At 41.4% G+C, this 26,461-nt stretch overlaps 2 protein-coding genes across 12 annotated transcripts in view; one reads left to right on the top strand and one right to left on the bottom strand.

The window, feature by feature from the left end:
* kif1aa (kinesin family member 1Aa) overlaps positions 1-26,461 on the top strand; it is a 96,157-nt gene that overhangs the window by 13,756 nt on the left and 55,940 nt on the right. For 8 of the 11 annotated variants that reach the window (XM_042338956.1, XM_042338965.1, XM_042338958.1 and 5 more), the window contains exons 3-13: positions 18,309-18,385; positions 18,593-18,772; positions 19,756-19,821; positions 20,523-20,701; positions 21,126-21,237; positions 21,372-21,449; positions 21,835-21,900; positions 22,592-22,609; positions 23,103-23,178; positions 23,776-23,854; positions 24,071-24,213. In XM_042338956.1, the coding sequence (XP_042194890.1) occupies positions 18,309-18,385; positions 18,593-18,772; positions 19,756-19,821; positions 20,523-20,701; positions 21,126-21,237; positions 21,372-21,449; positions 21,835-21,900; positions 22,592-22,609; positions 23,103-23,178; positions 23,776-23,854; positions 24,071-24,213 (1,074 nt within the window). Of the gene's footprint in view, positions 1-18,308; positions 18,386-18,592; positions 18,773-19,755; positions 19,822-20,522; positions 20,702-21,125; positions 21,238-21,371; positions 21,450-21,834; positions 21,901-22,591; positions 22,610-23,102; positions 23,179-23,775; positions 23,855-24,070; positions 24,214-24,859; positions 24,899-26,461 lie in introns of all 11 variants that reach the window. The other 3 variants (XM_042338961.1, XM_042338959.1, XM_042338957.1) reach the window with 1 other exon arrangement.
* LOC103187628 (uncharacterized) lies at positions 8,138-13,256 on the bottom strand. Its single transcript, NM_001292726.1, is given in 4 exon segments — positions 8,138-9,004; positions 10,014-10,220; positions 10,788-11,003; positions 12,775-13,256. Coding segments are annotated over 4 exon segments (903 nt in total). The 5' UTR covers positions 13,063-13,256; the 3' UTR covers positions 8,138-8,812.

Here is a 26,461-nt window from a genome sequence, read left to right as displayed (position 1 = left end):
ATGGGAAGAAGGAAGAGTGGAAGGTGGAGTCCTGTAGCTCAGTGGTCAGAGCACTCGCTTTACAAGCAAGAGATCTAAGTTCAATTCCAGGCGGGGCAAAACCTTGGGCAAGTTTCCTTACTCCACACGCCTAATAATAATCCCTCCAAAAAAACAAAACAATAATAAATTGGTCATTTTCAATCTACGACTGTTTTTGGGACATTGCTGTGCGCAATTGGCTGCGCGTTTGCCCTCAAATATACAGTCAATTCACTTTACCGTATATTCTGTGAAGTGCTTTAGGACGTCTAGAAGACGTGAAAAGCGCTATATCAAATGCAAGGATTATTCTTATGTTCTGAAAATGAGATTAAACAGACTATAGATATTGACTATAGATGTGACCACACTTCCCTGAATTCCGGGGACAGTTCCCAAGTGAGGTACTGTGTCCCTTGCCAAATTTGCCCTGTCTTGAGTTCAGAAACTAACTGAGCAAGAACAATAAATTCTAAGAGATACACTCATCAGAGAAATCTAGCCATTAATCCAACAAGCTTCTCCAGTACTGCCAGCATCAAGAGTTGTGGTGAGTTCAATTTCTTTGAATATTTGATTCACTAAATATGGTCACCCGACAATAGAGCCCTCTTCATCCAAATCTCTCTTGTGTGTTTGTGATGTACTTTAAATCCACTTTTGAAGATACATGAATGACATTTTTTTCCTAAAAGCTAATAATTGTTAGCCACGTGGAGATGGGACAGTGAAGCACACTTGTCCATGCATTCCCTGTACCTGGTTACACCACTCAACTGGGCATCATACGCAAACATGCTTAACTTTATTTCTGTATCCACTTCTAAGTTGTTTAAGTGGAAGCCCACGATCAGGTCTTGGAACATATGGTGTATCCCTCTCGCCTTAAAATTGTGATAGGCAATGCAGCATGTTGTGGGAACATTAAATCGTAATTCAGTGATGTCGGGGTTACAAACCAACTGATTCACAAACATTTCATGTGCATTTGTTTCCTTCTGAAATTCCTGTTCTTGCTGGCGTTGCTGCTCCTCCTTCTGCCTCCTTGTGACTTCCTCACATTCATGGCAGGAAAGCTCAGTGTCAGCAGTGCTCCACCATCTCTTGACAAGGCGGTTGGCAAAGCAGTTTCTGTCTCCAGTAAAAATACCAGTAAAGCTAACCGCAATGCAGTGGATAGCTCACTCAGAGTATTGGGAAAGAGAATTTTTGTTCAAGAACTCTGGGGATTATATTTCTGTGTGATTTGCTCGAATAGCGAACCAGGCTATATAATATAATTTGCATTTGTAGAACGCCTTTCATATTGGAAGGATGTCTCAAACCGCTTCACAGTGCTGCACCTGAGCTAGGAATGGGACTAGTGAGCAGTGTTCATTCAAACCCGGTCACAATCCATTGATCATAATACTTACATTTGAACGTTTGCCTTATCACATCTGAACACCTCAAGTGTTTGACATAATTAGTCACTTTAAAGTGCACCGACTATTTACATAGGTAAAGTGGCAGCTAATGAGCAACAGTGACATCCCACTAACTGCAATGAGATGAATGACGAATTAATCTTGAATGAATTTAAATTAATCTTGTTGTGAAGTTGCATTTTCGTTACGAATATCTACATTGCAGAAAAATTCATTAAAAAAAATCAACAAGAACATTATGTGATGTATTCGCAGCACAGTCAGTCTCAACCTTATAGCAGCGATAAAACCCAATTGTTTCCAAAGTGATGGAATCTGCATGTAAGGTTACATTGCAGTTACAGCTGCCAGCAAAGTATTGCACAGTAATTATAACTGGAAATGAATCATTGGCCGGCAGTTTGATGTTAGCACCCTGGTTCTGTCAACACTCTTGCCTGGGTACAGTGACTTGCTGCAAGGAGACTGCTCCAATCTGATTTTCTCACTAACTGCACAACCTCAGTCTGATAGGAACTGATTCAAAGAAAAAAATAACTAGATCAGGCACAAGTGAACCCAAGTGCAACTCCCAACAATTTCAGAGCTCAGTTCTGAACAATAGATACCTTGAAGCTCCATTGATGCCCTATTGCTGACTTAGTTTATAGTAGTGAATTTAAGCCATACTGGAAGGTGGTAAATGTAGTCCTATTTCTATGGAGGTGGTTCTTAATTCCAGAGGTAACAGGACCCTCCACAGCTAGGCGATTGGCTTTCTCTGAATTTATGAACAATATCTTCTGGGCAAAGGTAGTTTGAATTATCAGCCCATTCCTTAAGAGGCCAGCAAACAATTTTTTGTCTGCTCAACATCCCCAGAGGTAAGAAAAATCATAACTTGCAAACAGTAGTGCATATGCGGCCCTATGTTTAATTTTATAGACTCAAAATACCATGTTATAGCTCGATCACCCTATGCCACTAAGTACAATATTTCAGATGACGTGTTTATTACCAGGGTAACACTTGAATTAGAGATGCATTACCTGGGACTAATCCGCCACACATCACAAATATATTCAAGTAAGTACACCCTTGCAACATTAGGGATGTTTCTGCCTCTATTGGGGGCATACTCCAGCATATAACACAATTTCACTGTGATATGAAATCTGTAGAGTGGGTTATATAATTGCAGTCCTGACTTTTCATCTTAAATTTTATTTTTCATTTTCATCCTTTGTGTATAGTTTATGTTGTTGTTGACCGAGGGTAAGAAAGGGATGCTTCTGAGGCACATTGTCAAGATATGGTAACAATTTGAGTTGTGGTGGGGGTCCTCATTGGTATTGACTTTTGTTAGTCGAACATGCAATGGCAGGTAATCACGTTAATTTATTTCCAATCACCATGGTAAATTTGGAATGGTTTATGAGTATTGCTTATTAGTGAGCAGTTGCCGTACTCTTGACTTCACTCTCAAATCAACAGAGAAAGTGACATTGACTGGCAATGAACTCAGTGTCTATTTACAGTGTCTTCATGCACAGAGACCCATAGATTTTGGAGTGGGCTCAGACGATATGGGGAAGGGGAAGATGTGAAAATGTGGTAAATGGCTATCACTGAATGGAAGGGCACCAGGAGGCTCAGGGTACTGCTGTCGTTTCCTTGGCTCTGTGCCAAGGTTGTGCAAGTATCTTGCTGAGCGCTCTGCAATTGTTTATTATTGCTTTCTTGTGCCATATATCAGGCTGTATCCAACTGAATAGAGAATGTTGTCATTTGTAAGTCACTGGCAATGTTTTTTAAAATTAGAAGTGACTGTCAGTAGGAGCTGCTGTGTTCTTTCAGTGATTGTCAGTTCGTTCCCAGTGGGTTTGGAATGACGTCATGTCTTCTCATACACCAGCCAGCAACAAGTAAATCATTGCTCTGTGCAGCTCGGACAGTAAAGGGCTGGAACACAATGTTACTAGGAAAAAATCATCTTCCCTGCCTTTGTGTTCTGCTTTGTAAGAATGTTTAAATCACATTTTTTTCACCTGTATTGTAATACGTTTGGCCTAGTTTTCATTGCACTGTCTCAATTTGTGGTGGAACTGGTTTGTGGGGCTGAATGGCCACCTACTGTTCCTATGTCTTTGACATCTATCAATGGATTGAGCAGCTGTGCAAATGGCTAATTCCCTGACAATATACAGCTGACCAAAATAACATGTTGTATGCATCCCATACATTGTAATCACTTTGTACTGTAGCTCTGGACAGTATTGCTGAATGGGCTCGAAGCAGGTAAATGAAATCAGTGCACTATATATTGCGAGTCATGCATTTTTCATTGCATTGCAATCAGGATAAAGTCCGTGAACCACAGGAGTGCCATTTGAAAGCTGCATTCATGCCCTCCACTTCACCAGCACGGTAGTCTGGGTAATGATTGCTATGCTCCCCGTGGAGTCAAGCTGTAGAAAATTCCATCCTCTGCTGGCACCAGCCACACTTAGAAGGCTTGTCACCCTAGCAACATGACTCGTGGCGCGCTCTCTACTGCAGTGCAGTATGTGAAGGAAAAATAGTGCACAAGGGTTCTTTTTCACATTGATATCGAATGGAGATCTCGCAGTGTAGATATATCAGGTGCCTCTGAGCGTTTTTGACCATCACTTAAGCCCTGATCATGTGTTCTGGTTTGAGGTGCACATTCCATCATATTTCTGTGAGCTGTTTGTGATTTTTCCAGGTTGGCTTCCCTGAATGTTGCTCTAAGTGCTCTGACGTTCTCTTGTCTGGGCAGTGCAGTGAATGCATTAGATGAGGTGACTGTATTGTATGCCGTAATTAGGGGGTACAGCCTCATGCGACAGTTGTACTGTGACCCCGCATCATATGATGGGAAGAGGAAATGAGGTAGTTGTGTGTTTATCTGGATTTTTACAATGTTATTTATATTCATGTTGCATCTTTTGTCTCAAAGCATGAGACAGGATTTTACTGTGACTGTACTTTGCAGGTGAACAAAGCCTCTGACACCATGGCAGTGTGCTGAGTCCTCAGTTTCTCAAAGTAAAGAAATGTTTTACCTTAAAATTTTATCTTGAATTGGTTGCAGGTGTTTCCAAACAAGAGTCTGAAGTCATTGTCCTCCACCTCTCGAACAAGGCTCTGAACCACACTGCTACCGATATCCAAAGCCTTGCTTGGAACACCACTGTATAAGGGGGCTGGAGAATTTGTAAAATGAATTTTTCAGGCTTTCAACAGAAGGTTCACTCTAAAAAGAAAATGTTAATATAGAGCTAATGAGTGAAAGAAACTAAGATAAAGATATACCTTGGAAAATCAATAATTATTATCTCTGATCCTTGACTTAGAGGGTAAAAATTTGTTTAGAATTCTTATTTCATAACACAGTTACAGCAAATTCCACAGCCTCCGCTATCTTGGATAAGACAACATTTATTTCCCCAATGGAATTTTTGAATGGAAAGATTTGTTTCTTTCCTCACCCCTTCCCATCCCTTTAAGAAATGTTCTTTTTAATTGTATTAGTGTCTGGCATGAAAACCAGCATTCTAGTTAAGAATGCTTCTCGCATATTAATTTTGCTTTATAACATTGTAAATATGCTGAGAAAAGATCAGCTGTTAAGACAGCAGCTTGTGCTGATTTTAGTACCTCCATCATGATTAGTTTTTTAAAAAATCAATTCTTTCTCCTCTCTTCTGGGCTACAGTTCTATGGAGGTTAGGTATCCTCTTATCTTTCACCCTGTTCTTCGTATGTAGATCTATGTACTCTGATGCGTTATTCGAATCTGGGAATGCATCTCAGCTGAGCCTGATGCTGTCTGCTCCTGATGTTCAAACACACGTAGTTTCTAACTGAGACAAAGCCAGCTAATCTCTGCATTTTGAGGCAGCTCTGTTAAGTGCCATAGTTCGGCAAACACAAGCCAGAGAGCCCTTGAGGGTTCTGATGCACAGCAGGACGCACAGATAAAATGACAAGCAGTCAGGCAACGTGCGTTGATGAGAGACCAAATGCAACTATTCTTTGAAATAATGTTCAATAGATTTGCAATTGAACAAGATGTGCCAGTGTGGAGGCTGAGGAAATTAGTACCAGTGGAGAGAGAGGAAATTGCTTTTCCGCTTACTGTGACTTCTGCATCAATTTCCTCCCATATTGGCAATTTGTCACAACCTCCATTAACTGCCCATGTAACTCCTACTCATGTGCTTGTCACTATCTAGATCAATGTATAGATACAGTAATATGATCTGTGGCTCAGTGGTTAGAGCACTGCTTTGCAAGCAGGACACCTGGGTTCAATTCCAGGCAGGGGGAAATCTTGGGCAAGTTTCCTTACTCCCTTTCATCTTCAATCTACGACTGTTTGGGGGACATGCTGTGTCTTGAAGCGCTTTGGGACGTCCTCCCGACGTGAAAAGCGCTATATCACATGCAAGGATTATTATTATTATTATATATTATTATGATCTGGATTTGGGGGGTATCTCCTTTTCACTTATGGGCCTCTGTGTCTTGGCATACCTGCTGTTGCACCTCAATTATAAATTGGGCTACTATTTCAAGTTGGATGTTACCAGAGTTTGGATTCAGTCGGGACTGTTCTTTTTCCTCTTGTAGTCCAGCAAAAGAAAGAAAAAATAAGATCTGGCTTTTCTGCAACCCTCCCGAAAGTCAGATGGATTCCCAAATTTTGAGGTTCCCACGTGGAGATTGACTCATGTCACTTAGGTCGATTGTGGGTAGTTTTACAGGATCTTTAACGTCCACCTAAATAAGACGGGTGAATTTAATGTCTCATCAAAGAATGTGCCACTTCTTGCAACCAAAACAGAATAGAAGAACGTTCACTGTCTGATGGTTGTCAGACGGGACTAGGCTTTTATAACACAACAACAATTTGCATTTATATAGCGCTCTTCATGCATGGTAGCATCCTGGAGCATCTGAGCACCGATAATTCCAGCAACCAAGAGTAGGGCACAGGTGCAATTTTGTTTGAGGCTTTTTATGTACAAGCCCACAACCTGCCAGGGCTGCAAGGTGGGACACCACAGACAGATACAGGTGTGCCCATTTTCAGTGAAGCTTTATCCAATTGTTTCAATAGAAACTGAGATTTAAATGGCTAACGCTGGACATTATGATGATGATGTGCTGACATTTCAAACAAATGAAATGCCAAGTGCTGTCTCACCGCTCAGCTCAGCAGGGAAATGAAAATGGACTGGGTGTGAGCTTGTCGCCTAGCACCGGAACGAGAGACGTCATTCAGTTGGTGTGATGGTAGCCATTCTTTGCTGAGCTCTCCGTTAGTCAGCATGCAGGTAGAAGGAATATCACTGTGACAACTAGGAGGGCATCTGGACACACAGCGCTGAACGAGGAGGTTTATTGGCTATTATTAATATGGGCTTATATAAAAAAATTACTGTACCACTTGTGCAGAATGACAGATTCAGAGCAGCCTTTCAGTCCAGTAGATTCTTGATTCATGAACTTGGAGTTTTGTCAGGAAATGATGTGACTAGAATGGGTGGAAATACTTCCTTTTAAAGGAATGTGCTGATGCTCTTTGAACGAGTGTAGTTACAGAGTAAAGAATACTTGCAAACCAGGACATGGCTCAGTGTCGTTTGGACCTTTTGGCACATCTCTTATGTGGATACAAAAGCAGCAAGCAATGTGTCCCTGCTCAGGACACTTTGCATAAGATGCATCATTCTTTGAGAATATACTGTAAAGTGAATTGACTGTATATTCACCCACAAAATATACAGTCAATTCACTTTATCGTATATTCTGTGAAGCTCTTTGAATCGTCTTGAAGACGTGACAAGGCGCTATATCAAATGCAAGGATAATAATTACTATAAAGAAAGAATAATTTGGTCATTCAATCTTCAACTGTTTGTGGGAAACAGTGAGATAACTTGCCAGTATTCATTGTCTAGGCTCAAACATTAAGAATGTCCACTTCACAAGTTACTGCGATACAGACAGTCTTTTTAAGATTACTGCTTTCTATGAATGGAATAACATGTGCTTCATTGTATCGAGGAGTGTTTTTTTTCCCCTTTGTTTTTCGCAGTTATAATTCCTCATCCACATTTTGGTCCATGTGCAGCCAGGTCCCAGCTGTGAATTATTGATCTGCAGTTTTCTTCCATCCGTCATTACTATAGCAACTGGCTATCACAAGACCACTGGTAGAATGACTCCAGGCTAACTACCGAAGCCAAGTTACAGGGCAGTCAGTTTCATTGAGAAACCATGGGAGGTGGAGAGAGACTGAATGTGAGGAAGCCCAGGGGCCATGAGCAGAGATATTGTATGAGAGAGATAGAGAGAGAGAAAATGAAACCACAGGAGACAAACTATAATGCATGCAGCAAATAAGAAGGAATAGATCGAACAAATGATCCGTAATCCTCTTTGAATCTTCTAGAAGCTTACCCATCCCATCACTGAATCTCAATAATCTGCAATATTCTCTGCGTTTCCAAGATACCCTACTCTTCCTTTGACTCCAAATATTGCTTTATGTAACTTCTAAAGATCTTTGTGTGTAGTATGAAAGGAAAAGAAAATGAAGACAGGATCAACCTCTTTACAATATTGTATTATTTCAATGTGGTCATGTTTTAAATGCTTTGAATTCAATAGAAATGATCAAGATGAATTAGGCAGTTTATTCAGGTTGGCAAATTACTTCTAAAATACATACTAAACAAAATAAATTCTTGTTAAAGTAATGACAAGTTTTCAGACTGAATCCTTTGTTTGATTGATATGACACTATTATGCATTGACTTGTCGGAAATCATTTGCTGCTTGCTGTCTGAACTAATCGATCAGTGAGACAAGAATTTGAAAGTAAAAAGCTGTGTAAAAAAAAATGTAAGTGGAAAAAATTAAATGCTTTCCTGCATGTTTTAAAAAGAACTTACAATAGGTTTAGAACCATAGGACTGAGCTGTTTAAAAGGTTAATGTTACTTGGGAGGCAATTTTTTTTATTTAAAAAGAAATCTTGGTTTAGAGTGCAAAGATTTGGTCTGACTGGTGATATCTATTGAAGACAGATTGATACTGGATGGGGTAAAATTAATCCATCGGGCATCCATTTGGCAAGAACTAACTAGCATAATCCAGAGTTGGACTGTGTAAGGATTTCTTTATATTGTTATTTATACCTTAACTGAGCTTCCACTTATTTTGACATTTGGTTAAATTCTTCCCCTTCCCCGATGACTTGACGCTAACATGAATCTGAATGGATTGCATAGACTCTAACTCAGTCACGAAGCCAAGTGTTCCATTGTTGTAAGAAAACCTGCGTGTTGAAATCTAAGAGCGTTTCCTTCTCCATACGGTCATGTGGGCCACTGTCCACTGGTACTTGCGTGCAGTCTCTCGCATGAAGAAAGGCATGTTCTTCTCAACCACCAGCTCAAAGTCTGGACACAGGACTCTCTTCATGGTATCAAATCCTTGCACCGCTTTGCCAAAATCATCCGTATATCCACCAAGCCACATTGACTGTTTTGACAAACAAACATTGAAATAACTAAATGAAGGAAAGAAATACTTCCAGAAACATCACCAATCAGGCAACCACTTTCAATCTTACTACAAAGAAGAAAAGCATTGTTTAATTATCCCCACTGTGATAAAACACTACGTACAAGTCACAGCTTTGGTTTCCTTGGTCGTATGAATGGCAGTCACTGATGCACTTTACACTAGATTGCTCAAGTTCTTGGTCTGTGTTATCTGATAGGGTTGAAGGTGATGGAGAGGGAAGGACAGAAAACATTTGTCTTGGGTTCAGCTATGTGTTTATGTTTCAGACTAGCTGGTGTGTGACTACTGGCTGGTGTGAAACATAAAGAATGTGTGAGATACAAAAGGATGACAAGCAACTGAATCTAGCACGAGTTAGTAGCTTCAAGAGAAGAAAATGGAGGGAAGAAAAGGGGAGAAAAATCAGTTTCAACTCTAATGGGAGATTTTTATTTTTACTGGAGATTCATGCACTTACTTCAAGTTTTTTACTTTGAAGGTGATCAATGACTGGAATTGGTAGTTGAGGCCAGGACACTGAACTAATTTATAAAGAAGCTTGATGCTGTGATGGGGTCTATATAAATGCAAGTTGTTGCTGGCATTACTCTGTTTGGAAAGATTCTGAAATTATGGAAATCTCAGGAATGTGTATAGGCAGATGAGAATTTATCACTGTTTGAGATCTCTCATCCTAAAAACCAAGAGGTGATTACCAGCTAGTCCAACAATGTACACTTTTCAAGAACTGCCACGGGATCTTTAGTGTCCACCTGAACAGTTAGATTTGCTCTGTTTAACATCTCATCTTTAGGATGGCACCTCCACCTCCGGCAATGCAATGCTCCCACACTGGATTATGAGCACTATGAGCTCAAAGGCCCAATATGGGGCTTGAACCCACAATATTCTGACTCAAAGGAGAGAGTGCTACAACTGAGCCAAACTGATACCATTTGGTGCGACTGGAATTAGGTGGCCTTACCTTTGGTGTGAACATTTCCATCCAACTATAAGGAGATATGATCACAAGAATTCCACCCGGAGCCAATAGGCCCGGGAGTCTGTGGAAGAATGCAAAGGGATCAGGAAGCCGGCAGATTAAGTTGCTCGCTAGTATACAGCCAAACAGTCCCAGGTTTATTGGTAGGTTACAGGCATCGCCCCATATGAAGGTACATCTACTACGATCCTGCAAAACAAGGAAAACAGAAATGTGCAGTTATCTGGAAGGAGTGAAGAGAAAGGCAGGTTATTGTTTATCATCAAACTGAGGCATGTCAATGCCAGGAAACTGACATTCCCACTGCCCAATGTTAACGTCAAGGATTCTCATACCAATATCCAGAAAGACATTTCCATTTGAAGCACCAATCATCATTGTGTAGGGTCCAGATGAGATTATTATCTTAGTCGCAATTTGTGTGGCATGATGAATGTTTTTTTGCTGTGGACCTAGGCTCAATAGGAAGTGGCTCAGACTGACTGAACTCATTGTATTAGAGGCACTTGCAGTCATCTGAGAGAGATTGTTATCTTGTTACTCTGTACTGGATTCAAATCCAAGTCCCAGAGGATCATAGCGGGATGTTCAAAATCTATTGTGCTTTTCAGTCTTTTGGAATTGTCTCAAATGGAATCCACTGCAACCAGTTCAAGAAACTGAAGGGAAAACATGGAATACTTGGAAAAGCAAAAGAGGAGACGCAGCTCAGTTTCAGAAATAATAAGGCAAAGGAGTGAAGAAGGAGAGACTTACAATATCCTCCGACACCACAGCAGTGTATTGGGTCCTCAGGTTCCCCTCCATCGTGGCAGAGTAAGAGACCCTGCCCTTATCCTTAAGTTGATTGCAGGTTGTTATGAACAAGTGGCTGAAGTCGATGCCAACCACCTCTTGAAACGTGTGAGCCAGTTCAAATGAGGCTCTCCCTACACCACAACCAATATCCAAAGCCCTGCTTGGGGCACCACTCTACAAACAGAAGTAAAACATTTATCAACAGAGAAGGGATGTTTGAATGATGGTTCATTGTAAGAAAAAATAACAATGATTATATAGTGCCCAGAACATCAATTTGCACACAGCAATGTCGTACAAACGGCCATGAAGTGAATAACTAATGATGATTGATTGTTAGAGAAAATAATAATGATATAGTGTCTAGAACATTAATTTGCACACAGCAATATCCCACAAACTGCCATGAAATGAATGACTAATTTTATCAGGAGGTTTGTTGGCCAGGACATTTAAAAAGAACTCACTTCTCTTTTCAAATCCTGCCATAGGATATTTAGCGTCCACTTGATCAGACAGAGTGGTCCTCAATTTAATATCTCATCTGAATGATGTCAATGCAGCCCCTCCAGGACTGCAATGGAGTATCAGCCTAGACAATGAACTTGAAGTTCCAATGTGAGGTTTGAGCCCACTATATCTTCTAACCCAGAAGTGAGAATGCTATCAACTGAATCAGGCTGATGTCTGGAAAAATAAAATTGTAGTATTGAATGAGAAAGACTGAGCAAATTAAGTGACTTGTATCTCAAGTCATTGAGAAAAGCTCATCAATTTACTCTGTGCCTGAACTGAGACCAAATGAAAGTGTTGAGCCCATCCATAGTACAAATCCTGGGTTGTTACCAGCTTTCATGTGCTGAGCAATGAAACTGAACCCTGGGGTTAGAGCGGTTGAGCTTTGATGAAAATTAGATACACTAAAACCTTACAGCCTTGAAAGAAGACATCTCCAAAGGGGATTTATATGTAAGGTGCTAAATTGGATGAAGTATTTTCAGATATGCTAAGACAGCAAAACCAGAGTGTACAGGTTCAGGGTTATGAAAAGTAATCTGAAGACATTGAAGAGTTAGTGTTTTATTGCACAGACGATAATAAGCAGCTGAAATGGGCTGCACAAAAAGGCGGTAGAGGGCAGGGAACTGAACTCATTTATGAAACAATTTTATGCTGTAATGGGATGGCGTGGATGTTCTTGAATGATGATCAAATAAGCTAAAGAACTTCTCATTAATATTTCTTATCATAAATGGAAAAGCATCCCACGTATTTGTTTTACTTTGTAACATTAAAAATGTGCTGGCAAAACCTCAGCTATAATAGACAGCAGTCTTACAAATTATAAGAATACATGACTTGAGTACTGCACTCATTTTAATTCTTTTTGAAAAGGCTTTTTTTNCTCTAATTTTCTCTGCTTTCCAGAGGGCACTAACTCCTGCTGAGCTGAGGTTGCATTGATGTGAACTGACTTCCAGGAGTTCATCTAAGTGACTATTTTTCATCTGTGAGCATGGACACCGTGCAAGGCAGCGTGACTGTGAGGCGGTGAATCAGTTTTGCCGACCACCTTCCAAAATCCAGTCCTCACCCGACATGTAATTTTAAGTGTATTTGCCAACAGAATTCACACAGTAATGATCAGGCAGGAGAACCTGGCTGAAATTTTCTCTCCCTAACTCAAAGACGCTGAGCCTGATTGTAGCACTTGCACATCCACCTCATCTTATTCAGTGCAAACTAGTACCTTGGCAGATATTGCTACATCATCCAAATTCACCAGCTCTACAGACCAAGGTGTGTACAGCTCAGTTTTACACTGGCCAATGAGCGCCTTTCACAGTGGGACCACCAGGAGAGGCTCTCATCTCACTTTAAGACTTGAGATTTTCAAAAGGAATATTTTGAAGTCGGTACAATATTGAGAACAGTTTTACATTACCTGAACCTTGAACTGTTTCACGCATTCCTCCGCACCCTGCAGCAGGAAATTTCGAGTTTCTGGTGGGCCGAGGTCATGCAGGAACACTTCCTGCGATGTGCCGAAGTGGAACAGGAGATACTCACTCAACAGCTTTTGAGATTCATACGGATTCTCCTCCTCGTTCTTCTGTCTGCTCAACTCCTTGAAATGCTTCCACAGATAGTACAAGGTGCAGCCACCTACGATCAGCACAGAAGATTCGAGCAGCCCACGCTTAATCTCCCAGAGCACATTTCTCACGATCATTGCTAGACCTTGCTGCTGTTCAGCTAACACAGCTGGAGACGCATCAGAGGAAATCAACATCAGGAAAACTGCTTTTAATGAATATAACAACTCCTAAAACAAACTGGAGTTTCTTGTACAAATTTTCCACGTGTCTTCTCTAGGAATTCTACACTTAACTGCTGCAGAGCAAAGCAATCTGGTTTAAAATTTATACAAGCTGAACTTTGTCCTTGGGCTTTTTAACCATTACCCTGCATAAACAAACAGTGTGCTAAACAAGCAGTGTGTATCTGAGAGATGGAATTGGCATCGCAGGAACCCTGAAACAGTTTTGTTAATTCATGGCTTTTTTCCCCCTGTGTTTGTGTGGGGTGGGGGAGAGAGACAGGTATCCCAAATAACAGCCACCTTTATGCCCAATTTGATTAGCATTGAAGAGCCACTGAATATGTTGGTGTTAGGCTTTAACACGCTTTGCGTGCTCAGAATCTTTTTAACACAGAGTTAGAGGTTAAATAATAGAAGATTGATTCCGCCAGTTGATCACTCAGCAACAAGGAGCTCAAGCTCAAATGTATCGCTGGATGCATAAAGGGGGAGGTTCGGATCAGTAGAGTGTGGAATAGGGTTAATTCCAAGTGGCTATGAAGCCAAGTCAATTTTAGAAGAGAATTCGAGAGACACTTGAAGAAAAATAAATAGAATGGCATACGGAGAAAGAGATGGAAAATGGGTTGAGAGCAGTGAGGTCTTGGCATGGCACAGCCCAAAGGGAAATTACCTTCTCTGCTTTGATTTGTATTATCTGGTTACCTGGCCAATGAAGTCAAACAGGCTGAAATGTTTTTTTGATCCTAAATGATCCATCCAAATGTGTACACTGACGAGCACTCTTTGAATAGATTCGGTTTCCTCGTCTGATCTACAATACTTTCCCTCCTCTTTCCCTCCCGCACCCTCCCTCCCCCAACCATAAAATAAAAGGTGAGAGATGATGACAATTTCCTCAGTAATGTGACTTCTCTTTTGTCTTGCACAGTGATGACGTATCATCTCCTTGCAGCCAGCCTCCGGCTGTGAATTATTGATCAGCTGATTGAGTTTTCTTCCATCTGTCATCACCATAGTAACTGACATTGTGACACATAGCTAATTACAGAAGCCAGGTTACAGGGCTATCAGTTCCTCTCTGTGTGTGCATGCGTGTGCGTGTGCGAGAGAGGAGAAAGCAATCTTCGTCTGACATCTCTTCCAATGTGTCTCTGAGGTGTGACTCTGAATTCCTCCCACTGCCAAGATTCTCAGCTCTTCCTTCTGTGCTTAAACCTATCTCCTCCTGCTTTTCAACCCATCTGCCCTCCTCCCATGAGAAGATATTGATTGGCAGGAGTGAGTTACAGGAATAAGGCATTGGAAGTGGAATTCCTGCAGCTTACACCCATACTCAGAGACTCTCAGGCCCTCACTGAGGCTGCAGTGAACCACACTTGTCTATACAGTGATAGTGGGACCGAATATAATAATAAACCTTGCACTTGATATAGCGCTTTTCACATCTTCTAGATGTCTCAAAGCACTTCATAGAATATACTGTAAAGTGAATTAACTGTATATTTTGTGGGTGAAATGCAGCAGCTAATTGCATACAGGAGTGTCCCACAAACAGTCGTAGATTGAGTGACCAAATTATTTTTTTTTCTTGAGGGATTATTATCAGGCGTGTGGAGTAAGGAAACTTGCCCAAGGTTTCGCCCTGCTGGGAATCGAACCCAGGTCTCTTGCTTGCAAGGCAAATGCACTAATCAGTGAGCTACAGGACTCCTATAGAGCACAGTGTAAGCACAAAACTGGAAAGTTTATTAAAGATCGAGAGCCCCACATTCCCAACTTTGAGGTTGGCGTTTGCAAGAGTTGAAAGTACAATTGTACTTGACAACACCTGAACTAGGTGGTCACAAAATAAGCCAAGATCTATGTACAACATGGAAGACAGAGTGTTCAAAAGCTCAGACATTTGGTATTTTCAACACAAGATCTGGTTAGAATCTTATAAGCACAATGACATTTGAGAGAAAATCTTCTGGTGTGTTGGCCAACAACACCCCCCTTCAACCCAGATAAAATTGGTCATTCACTTCATGGCTGTTAATGGGACACTGTTGTGATGAAATTGGCTCCCACATTCACCTGCAGTCACGACTCTTTATAGCAAAATCATTTATAGTGAAATGATTTGAGAGTCTCCCGCCATGAAAGGAGGTATATCAAATACAAATATTATTATATTACGATAACCACCTTTTAAAAATACATAGGGGTCCAGTTCTCTTAAAGGGATAGACCTTTCACATCTGGAATATTTGGGTTGTTGTGTTTTTAACCTTTAAAAGCCTTCAAGCTATTATTTCCTGTCCTGTGTCATGTGTTATTGAGGAGGAGGGGATGTCATGGCAGCCAATCTATACTCAGAGATGAAGGAAGAATGAATCATAATCTCTTTCCGTAACAGTGGTATTTCATTAAAGTATGAAAGGACTACTTTCCAGTTCTCAATCTACAGGGATAGGGGAGCTCTTTCTTTGTTATATGAAGATGCTGCTTCTCAGCTGATATCTGAAGAAGGGAGAGGCAGTTTGACAATACAGAGGCTATACCTGGTTATGCTGTGAAATAAGGAGTGAGTTTCCACTGTGACTTTAGCCTGCCCGTTCCCATCATTTTCTGGTCGATGTATACCTGCCTTTGTCCTTGACCACAAGGGCATCTGTCTCATGTCTTACTGCTGCGCCCAATGTGGCTTTCCGCTTGGTATCTTAGCAACTGTATTGCTAAGCAGAGGGATCCATCATTAATTCATAGGCTGATTGGTGGAAGTGACTGTGTGATCACGGCACAAACAGATTAAATTGCAGGTAATTGATTTTGTCATAAGAAACCGGAAAGAAGTCTTCCCTCCTGCAGCCTTCCAAAATTAGCCATGAGCATGTTTGCCATGACATTCGACTAGGAGTGTCAACATCAGTACCCTGTAAACAGACCCCCCCCCCATCCTCCTGAACATTTATAGGAAGTTATTTTACCAAAATGCATTCATGTGTTTCATACCTCCTTGTCCAGACCATGTCCCACAGAACTGTGTCCTCTTCCCCCTTCTGAATATTGTGTGATCGCACTATCCTTGACCTTATCGGTTTGTTCGTGCAGAATTTCACTCTGTTAAAAGTTGATAATTTGCCTCTTGAAACAGAGGTGCACTTACTTCACTGTCACTAACTTGTTTCATCCCAGGATGGAAATAGGTCATCTGTTGTGCTGTATGACAGTTGAGACATTGCTCCTCGAAGGGGACAGAGGTTGGCTCGACAGTCAGTCACTTTTGGCTGCTGGCACTGAGTAGATAGAATTGGAAGTTGGATAATATCCTTGTATAACAGCCCCAAGCATTACTCACCATTGTTGAGGAATATAATGCCAAAGAGAGACTTGCTGGAGGGTTGTGCTCAGTCATTCTATGATTGGAGTGATGAGACATGGCTCAGCACCTTTCATTCTGCACCCTGTGAGCTCCTGATGTCAGCCATGCAACTTTGATTATCTGCCAATGAGAGACCAACACAGCCTTACAGGAAAAGGGAGAAGGTTTGCAGCACTGGTCACTTTATTACAGCAATTGGTCTCACAGTTTCAATGGAACATTCACACTTGTTCTACGGACGCTGGAAGAAGCCAGCCTTTTAATCTAATTTCTTTGCTATCTCTCACTGGACAGCATAGGAGAGGAAGCAGTAATTTTGTCAGCATTAACAGGTTTGTAAGTGATAACAATCGCCATACACCAGTACTGTCCCACCAAACGAGGCTGATAGTCTGTCAGTACTGATCTCTGCGTTCCCACTGTGAAGCAACAGCAGTTTCTGTTGTGATCCATGGCCAGGCATTGCCGTACTACCCTCTCAGCACAGTCGCCCATTAGTGATCATGAGGAAAGACCATGACTCATATATATATATATATGCTCTGCCTCCTCCCCCGAACCAACATTTGCAGAGATCGACCATTGGTTCTTTACTGCCACCCTGGGTGATAATTCAGTGCAGATCGAGGAACAAATCAGGGACCTTCCTAATGCATGACTCAAGTCTACCTCGTAATCACATTCAGTCTATTTAATTGTACCACCCGTTCTCTCAGTTACAATGGTAACCATCAGCTTTCCTTCACTAACAAACAGTACAGATGATGCCTTCAGCACAGAACCATACAACAGTGCATGTTTGAGCTTAGAATAAGGCAATATTCTGTGTTTAATGGGCTGGAATTTCAGCAGATAAGGAGCAGTGCTGTCAAGTTATTTATGCCTGAATGCGAGGAGTTAAGTGGTGTGTTTACCAAAAGTTTAGGTCAATAACTTGTTTGCAAAACGTTTCCTTAACAGAAAAATAAGTGCCTTCTTTTAGAAGAAAGAGTTGGAGGTTAAATATTTATATATAAAATAATTGATCCCCAGAGTCACTTACAGGCTGAAATCTAATTGAGGAGTTTGCATGGTTTAGATCTAGAATAATAGATTACTCTGGGTGAATTGCTGGAATCTAATCAAAGAACTTAGGTGGTTTATGTAAAATAAATAATGGATGCCTCGTCTTGTGGTGCGGGGGTGTAAGTCACTGTTGAGGATGATGTGCCTGCAGTTTTAAATGTATAATATGAAGGGTAGGAGTCTCTGATTCACATTCGTGAGACACCAGTTGTGGAGTGGTGAGAAAATCACTTCATGCTTCAGTGTAGGTCTGATAGTCAGTAATCCACTTACCTTGTTTGTGGGATCAATTCTCATTACAAATGCTGGTTGATTTCCTGATGGTCAGGGACGCTCTTAAATTTTGCGTGTCGTGTCTCCTGAATTTATTTATCTGACTAGAAGCTGATAAGACATCTCCTGCTCTCCCCCAACCCTCTCCTCCCTCCCACTGCTGAAAAACATTAAAGAATATGGGAAAAGAGCTGAAAAGTGTCATTAAATGATGGGAAGACGGTAGGGTGGGTATTCTGATAACAATGAGATCAAATGGTTCAAAGGGCCCATTTGATCTCATCCTTACCAGAATATCCACCCTCCTGTCTTCTTCATCCAAACCAATCTTGTGATTAACAGGAAAAGAACAATTTAGAAAACGAAACTGGCGGCAGTGAGGCGGACACATTCTCTTCTGTAACATATCTGTGGATTTCAATGCTTTTCTTCTTCCTGTGTTTCCTTGCAGCCATTGTAAACCCAAAGCAGCCCAAGGAAGCACTCAAGAGCTTCAACTTTGACTATTCATACTGGTCGCACACCACGGTAAGGAAGCCAGTCTCCCCACTTGCAGCATGTGCTGCTGACAGGTTGGATAAGAGAAATCTTACTTCTGCACTCAATAATTTTATTGATCTATTGGAGGAGTTACTGTTAAACACTAATCCTCTTGGTTGATGGGCAGAAAGAGAAAAGGTGGAAGTGAATGGAAAGGGCTGAGCTTTATTTATGGTTGTGTTGTACTTCTTTCAGCCTGCCGACATCAACTATGCCTCTCAGCAGCAGGTGTACCGGGACATCGGGGAAGAGATGCTGCAACATGCCTTTGAGGGCTACAACGTTTGCATCTTTGCCTACGGGCAGACTGGAGCCGGCAAATCCTACACTATGATGGGCAAGCAAGAGAAGGAGCAACAGGGCATTATCCCACAGGTGAGACTTGAAGAGACGTGGGGGTGGGGGAGTCATTGCACTGAGTGAACGAGGCTGATCAATCAACTCTGACCTAGACCATCACAGGTAGTTGTGGTGTTACATTTGTGGGTTAAATTTCACGTGATGTTTTCCTTGCATTTGATATAGCGCCTTATCACGTCTTCAATAAGTCTCAAAGCGCTTCACAGAATATACTGTAAAGTGAATATATGTAGGGCGAAACGTGCCAGCCAATACAAGACAAAGCAAAATCTAGAAATAAAGTCGGGAAGTATATGTTTGCTCACTGGTTTAAGGAGAGTTTTGTTGCTTTCGTGTGTTTAGTTTGCTGGATGATGTAATTTCTTCTATAGTGTAGTTATTCCTGGTACATAGATGCTTGGAGAAAAAGGCATTGGCTCCTGCTCATGAGACATTCACCCTTTTTAACGGGTTGGAACCTTTTTTTTCACACTTCCAAGTGTAACAAAAATAGGAACTGACAGATAGACACAGACTCACTTCACCTCCTGCTTAAAAAAATAAAACAATAATTAAAGCCAGATCCATTGCAATTAGAGAGGTGGCAACAGGCATTTGAACAGCTTTATGTTGCATAGCGGTACCATAATTAATGTCTACCATTCGTTAATCTGCGAAATTACAAAGTCAGCCTATTAACTCACCAGATAGTGTGGAAATGTTTGATGTGGAAAGGGGCTATTTGAAATTTGTGTTTTGGCAACTTAGACGAGCATTTGTATTTGTCAATGACTTCAGCTAGGATTTGTAAAGCCTGGTGGCGCCCCCTGTTGTTTGTGGGTATGTAGTGCAGCATTTGACTGAAGGGGAAGCGGAGTCAGGCTCCTAACCTGCTCTCACCTGATGGCCACATACTTGTGCATTCCTGCAGGTTTCACTAGATGATCGTGGCAGTGCTTTTTTTCACTGCTTAATATTTGAAATCGAACATTAAAGTTGTCTTATCTTTCCTTTCCCAGCTGTGTGAGGATCTCTTTGCCAGAATTAATGACCGCTCCAATGCCAATCTCTCCTTCTCTGTGGAGGTAAGTGCTACAGAGAACCTTTCATAATCCAGCACTTAAGTACTGAAGCAAACAACTCATTCTTATTGTTATTCCATAATCGGATTTTATACTGTAGATCTGGAGCCAGGGATAGAATCCAGATCTTAAAGCATAGAATTCGTTTTGAAATTATGTCAGGATTTCTGCCGAAACCCAGATTGTCAACATCCTGTGACTTGGCAAGCCCAGAAGCACAGAGAAGCATGCTAATGAATGAAGGGGAGATGGGTTACAGTCAATCAACCACTCAATGTCTCAGCTCTCATATAAACAGAGCACTTCAGTGAGGTACTGATGAACTGGAACTGCTATGGATTGATGCCTTCAGGAGATGAGGGGAGAAAGCTGAGAGAGAAAAAGATGGGAGTTAAATTTCTTTTAATATTAAGTGCAACTACTTTCACTATATGTGTTTACGATGGTGACAATTATAAGGGCTAACTACAGTTTTTAAAGTTGCAATACATAATGGCAAAAGGAATTTCTCAGCCAAAGTCAATCTTGGCTGCAGAAGTGATATAATGGCACATGCTGGAGTGAGAAAACACACTGTGACCTGACAGATAAATGAAATATTTGCTAAGAAGCTGTCAATTTGATGATAATGCTACTTATGTGGCTGATGCCAACCTCTGTGATGCTTTTATTCTGTCCCTATGACATTCGTATTTGCTTTTCAGGTGAGCTACATGGAAATTTACTGTGAGCGTGTGCGAGACTTACTGAACCCCAAGACCAAAGGAAACCTTCGGGTGCGTGAGCACCCCATCCTCGGACCTTATGTGGAAGATCTCTCTAAGCTTGCTGTCACCTCGTTCAATGATATCTCAGATCTTATGGATTCAGGAAACAAAGCCAGGTATACATTGGTGTAAAGGACCAGTAAAGGGCTCAAACTCCCTGCACAGTGCTAAAGTGGAAAGTAAGGCTAAGTGACTTATACAAAATAATTCCCAAGTCATATTTTATTTCTAAAATAATTAGGTGCAGAAAAGCTTCCAGTTTCTGCAAGTTTTGCTGAAATCACTTTGCACCCCAAAGAGTGCTTTTATTTGTTTAACAAAAACATTTCTGAAACTTGTTATCCCCTTTCAATGGTGCTGGAAATAACCCTAGCAATTAAACCTTTTTGCCCTGGTTTGACTCTGATTACACATCACTGCAAAGAAAACTAGTGAAGAATATTAGAGAGTATTTTCCCCTGCTTACTCATGATGACTACTACCCTCAATGTTACTTACGAAATCTATTGTGCTTGACTGGTGTATATTTACTGTCCTTAGAACTGTGGCTGCCACCAACATGAACGAGACAAGCAGCAGATCCCATGCAGTGTTCAACATCATTTTCACACAAAAAACAGACGACTCTAATGCAGACACTTCCACTGAAAAGGTAAAGCGACTGAGCGCAGCAGGATATCAGGAGTGGAGTACAAACACTTGATCCCCAATAATAAAAGCTTAAGAAAATCCATGGTAAAGTTTACGAGGAATTATTTGCTTATCAATCTTTTGTCATTCTTGCAGGTCAGTAAAATCAGTTTGGTTGATCTGGCTGGAAGTGAGCGAGCTGATTCTACAGGAGCCAAAGGCACGCGATTAAAGGTGAGGATCTGTCTATCTTCCTGCAACCATTTGCCTCCATCAATCTCTTTGACCATCTGTATCCACCTACTTGTTTGTGTGCAAAATTGGCTGCTGCATTCACCTAAAAATACAGACATACTTTATTGTAAATCCTGTAAAGCACTTTCCAGCATCTCAATGACATGATGAATTGCAATATCAAATGCAAGGATTATTATGTACTGCTGTGATTCAGTCATCACACAAGCTTGTAGTTTTGGACGGATTGTTTTGGACGGACCTCACTCTGATTTGTTGAACATCATTTTCTCTCCTCCGTACTGACTACACATTTATGTGGAACTACCACTGAAGTATGAGTGAGTTTAACAATGGATTGTTTGGTTTTCCTTCCTCCTTACAGGAAGGTGCAAATATCAATAAATCTCTGACAACCTTGGGCAAAGTCATCTCGGCCCTGGCAGATGTGGTGAGTGGAATTACTTGCATCTAATCAGGCACTGCATAATATATTCGGGACATAACGCTACTGTTCATTGTGTTAGAGAGCCGCTGAATAACACCCAGAAACCGGGTGAAACGCTGCTTCCTCGATGGGCAGAGCAGCACTGATTCATGTAATAAACAGAATGGGACACTTCTGATCCAGTCTCTCGTGTTAATGCTTAAGTGTGGAACAGGACATGCTCACATTTGTCTTCAGTCAGGAGTTTTTCACGAAAATGGCTGGGGCTCTCACATAATAATTGCGAAAAACAGTTATCTTTCATTACTTGTTTCTTTGAATGAAAAGTTTGCTATTTCAACAGTCGATATATAATGGATCTCAGTGTCTCTTTGAGCCTCACACCTCTCGACCCTTCCTATCCCTTGTTGCAGTAATGCCTGTTTCACCAAGCTTCTTTATTATGAATGCAAATAGGAATGAGTCTGGAACACATGAGATGGCATTAGCTGCTCGGAGCCATTATTGTTATTCCCATGTGTGTGCTGGGAGGCATAAAGAAACAAGGCAGAAGTGGAATAAAAGCATAAGAGAGTCTAGGAGTGGTACCTGTGTGTTATGATTTGTTGTAGAGGACTGTACTCAGTATAGTTGGGAGAAGTGTGCTACATCCCTGAACTATCAGTAAGTCTCTTCCCTGTTCTGTCTCTTACAGGATTCTGGATCAAACAAGGTATGGACTGTTGGTGTGGGTTACTTGTTGGCTAGCCACCGCTCTTGGTGATTTACTCCCTCATTAACTGCCCTCCTCATTGGGTTACTCTCTCACTGACTGATCCTCCATTACGAGTTGCACTCTCAGTGGGTTAATTCCTCATTAGCTGTCTCTGTGTGTGAGTTATGTCCTTACTAGCTGCCCGGAACGGTAAGCTTCTCCCTGAATACTTATTTCTAGCGATGGTTACTCTCTCACTGACTACTACTCCCTGGTTAGCTGATCTCTTGGTGAGGTTACTGCTTTGTTGTTTTCTTTCAGTTGTCTATTATCTCTGTGTGTGAGAGTGAAGGGAAGGGACACTGTGTGGTGTTTTCAAAGATTGAAGTGAGAGGCTTTCTATATGTTCCATCCAACAGCACTGAACATGGTTGCATGGTGTGTTTAATTTAACGTGTTCCATTGTCATGTATGGGTTAACATTTTAACCTTCAAACATTTTGTTGAGCAGAACAAGAAAAAGAAGAAGTCGGATTTCATTCCTTACAGAGACTCTGTGCTAACATGGCTGCTCCGAGAAAACCTGGGTAAGAGGCGTTGAGCAAAACTCTCTGTTCTTTTGTTTCCTGTTGTAACAATCTTACTGGTTGTAGTAGATGACAGCTATCCTGGTGTTATGAATGTCTGTTCACCCCTGAAATTGAGTTCAAATTCAAAGTCCAAGTAGAGATTCCAAATATCTGCTTTCATTATTCCAACCTGAAATGGATTTGGTTCATCTCCTTCTGCCTGTCAGAGAACAAGAGTCAGGGCGTAGAATTGCCCTTAAACTGAGTACAATTAAAATTGGAGAGTTTTGTTTTGATTGGGTCGTTTGCAGAGAAAAAGAGATATTGGAAGTTCATAGAGTGGGGCATGGGGCTGTGACCTGGCACATGCTGGACTGATACAGACTGATTTGCCCCACATGACGAGCTGCTAATCTTTACCTAGTTGGTAGGAGAAGATAAGCTTTCTTGTTCTGAACAGGGTTTATAGCCCAATGTAGAGAACAGAGAATGGCACTGTTGTGGTATCAATGCATGAAAGTGCCGGGGAGTTGGAAAGCCCAACTGCTCAATTTGGAGACTAAAGGTGAAAACAGATAATGCAGCAACTCTAATCAGGGCCTCTTTCTTTTGTAGGAGGGAATTCCAGGACAGCCATGGTGGCAGCTCTCAGCCCAGCAGATATCAACTATGATGAAACACTCAGCACCCTCAGGTAATGAGCAGACCTACTATTGGAAGCTTTTCACCAGGCACTGGGCCGAGTATGAGATTAGGAAGGGAAGGAGGGAGCTGGGCTTGAGGTGCTCGAGAGAGGGAGGGTGTGGCTGATATGGGGGACTGGAGGGAGATAGAAGTTTTATGTGTGTTTGGGGCAGCCTAACACAATAAATCTTTATAAGCCAGCCTTGTGTTTTTTTTCTCACTCCAGATATGCTGATCGAGCTAAACAGATCCGGTGTAATGCAGTTATTAACGAGGATCCTAATAACAAGCTGATTCGGGAGCTTAAGGACGAGGTGTCAAGACTGCGGGATTTGTTGTGCGCACAGGGACTGGGAGACATCATTGACCGTAAGCAACAGCCAGCCTTCAGCCCATGATAGTTAGATCCTTTGCCCCTGCCTCCTGTTACTGTTGTATACTGAGGGCTTAGCCTGACAAGGATGGAAGTGTGAGCACAGTTGAAGGCAGCACATGTTACATATACTCCCCGCACTCCCAATCTTCCGAATTGAGAAAAAAATTCCAATGAAACTGCTCTTCCTTTTGTTCGTGGCTGATTCACATGAAGAAGAAAATATGAGGTTTGCAAAGCGTTTCAATATTATAGACAGCAAAAAATACCAGCAGCTACAGATATGAAGAGCTTGCTACATTATTTTCTTGAGTATTCCGATTTCATAGAATAAGATTCCAGTTATTGCAAGCAGTAAGTACGTGGCAAAGCTAAAATCAATCAAAACCACTTCAAAGCAAAGGCATTGTGAATAATGGGTATTTTGAGGTTTTAAAAAAAGTGCCTCTATCCTTTCCTCTCTTCTATCCTCCTCTGTGCTAAGCCATTCTTTCCTTTAAATGTTTTTACTCTAATTTTCTCTGTAAAATCTATTTCTTAAACATGTCCAAGGGGTGTTTCTCTGTAAATGTAGTCCATGTCTCTGAAACCTGTTCTTGACCTGAGCTTTTGTGTGTTCTTCTCATTTCTTTGGTCTCTCAGTGGCTCCAGTGACCGGTGGCTCAAGAATTCGATCCACATGTGTGTATTAGCTGCAGTAGTACAGTAAAAGCTTGTAACGCTTTCTGAGCACGCACACCCCTCAGAACACAGCATGAGGCAAAGAGCTTCTTCCTACAGCTGGATGGCTGTTTGTAATCTTCCAGGGTGAAAGCAAGCGTTAACAAATATCTAAAACTATAAAGGATCCTTCTGCGATACTGATTTATCGCTCAACTTTCTCCAGAGAAGGTTTTAAACCCAGAGGCATGGAAGAGGGTGCATGTCTTGCTAGTAATGTGTGTCAGCAATGCTGTTCTTTCGCTTGTGACAAAGTCCTTTATCATGCACCTGTGAGTTATGAGCCTTTCAGAGCTGTCTACCAAATGACACCGATCCAATGATCGTGAACTACCCTTTGCTCTTCTTGAGGAAATTAGACCTGACAGCACAAAATGATGGCTCCAGTTTATTATTTGATTTCTGATCATTTTGTGCCCCGGCCCCATTTGAAGGGGAAGCTGTTGGATTCAACTTACAGCTTTTGGTCTTGCCGAAGAATTTTGGCTTGTCTTCTCCAAATGCCTCTTTTGTTACGTGAAGATCACAAGTGCACGATTGTGGCTTGTGGTGCATTTAAACCGCAAGTGAGTCTGACCACATGGGTCAGGGTATGTAGTCACAGTTTTTTGCTTTTGCCACATTGAGTGGCTTTGAAATTGCTCTGAAATGATACCTAGTTGTTATTACTTCACAAATCAGCAAGCCAGAGACATAGGTAGAAATTCCATCTGGGTCGAGATTTACCAAATTTATATAGCATTGTAAAGTATCCAGAATGTGGAAATTAGTTGAATTCAGTCTTAACTTTCATGTTGTTTTTCGCAGTTCCTAAAAGAACTTACTAAGAAACAGCTTCAAAATTAAGGCTGTATTTACAATTTTTAATCCTGTGCACTTAAGATGCTACATAAATAGAATAAATCTAGATTCCAGAGGAATTTCTCTGCAATAGTGTGTTAACAGTTTTGATTTATTTTTTTGTTTTTAAAGTTCCCCCTTGGCATTCCTGACTCCAGGTTGCTCCAGAGTCCTGCTGATCTCCTTGGGTTCCCTTTTCTCATGCTGTGACTGACAGGTTTTTGCACAGATGCACTGCGGCATTTCTCATTGTCGAATGCTCTTGATAAGATTTGGTTCTCCTCCTTTGCAGCTGCTTCAGGTTTATTATAGCTGCTTCCAGCAAGTTCATGTTTTCCATTCTAACAATGTTCATTCACTGTTGGTTCTGTGTGTATGTAGGACTGATGCAGGCTGCACCAGTAATGGAACACAACGTTTGCCTGTTTACTGCCCACCTTCATCTAGAAAGACAATATGTTGGGGAATCTATGCTGTTTTTTTCTTTCTGGGTCTCTCCTCTCAAGTGTGTGGGAAATTCAGTTTCCAAATCTTTACTAATCGTGCTCAGAACCCGACTGATTCACTCACTCTCTATAGAACTGGGCATGGATGCACGTCACACAACTTGGCATAGCTGAGCACATGGAAACACTTCACACCTCCCACTTATTAGATGTGTGGATGAATAAACAATATTTTGAG

Source organism: Callorhinchus milii, unplaced genomic scaffold (genome assembly GCF_018977255.1).
Source record: "Callorhinchus milii isolate IMCB2004 unplaced genomic scaffold, IMCB_Cmil_1.0 Scaffold11, whole genome shotgun sequence".
Lineage (NCBI taxonomy): Eukaryota > Metazoa > Chordata > Chondrichthyes > Chimaeriformes > Callorhinchidae > Callorhinchus > Callorhinchus milii.
The sequence above is the reverse complement of the archived record's forward strand: the minus strand, read 5'-3'. Positions and strand labels throughout refer to the sequence as shown.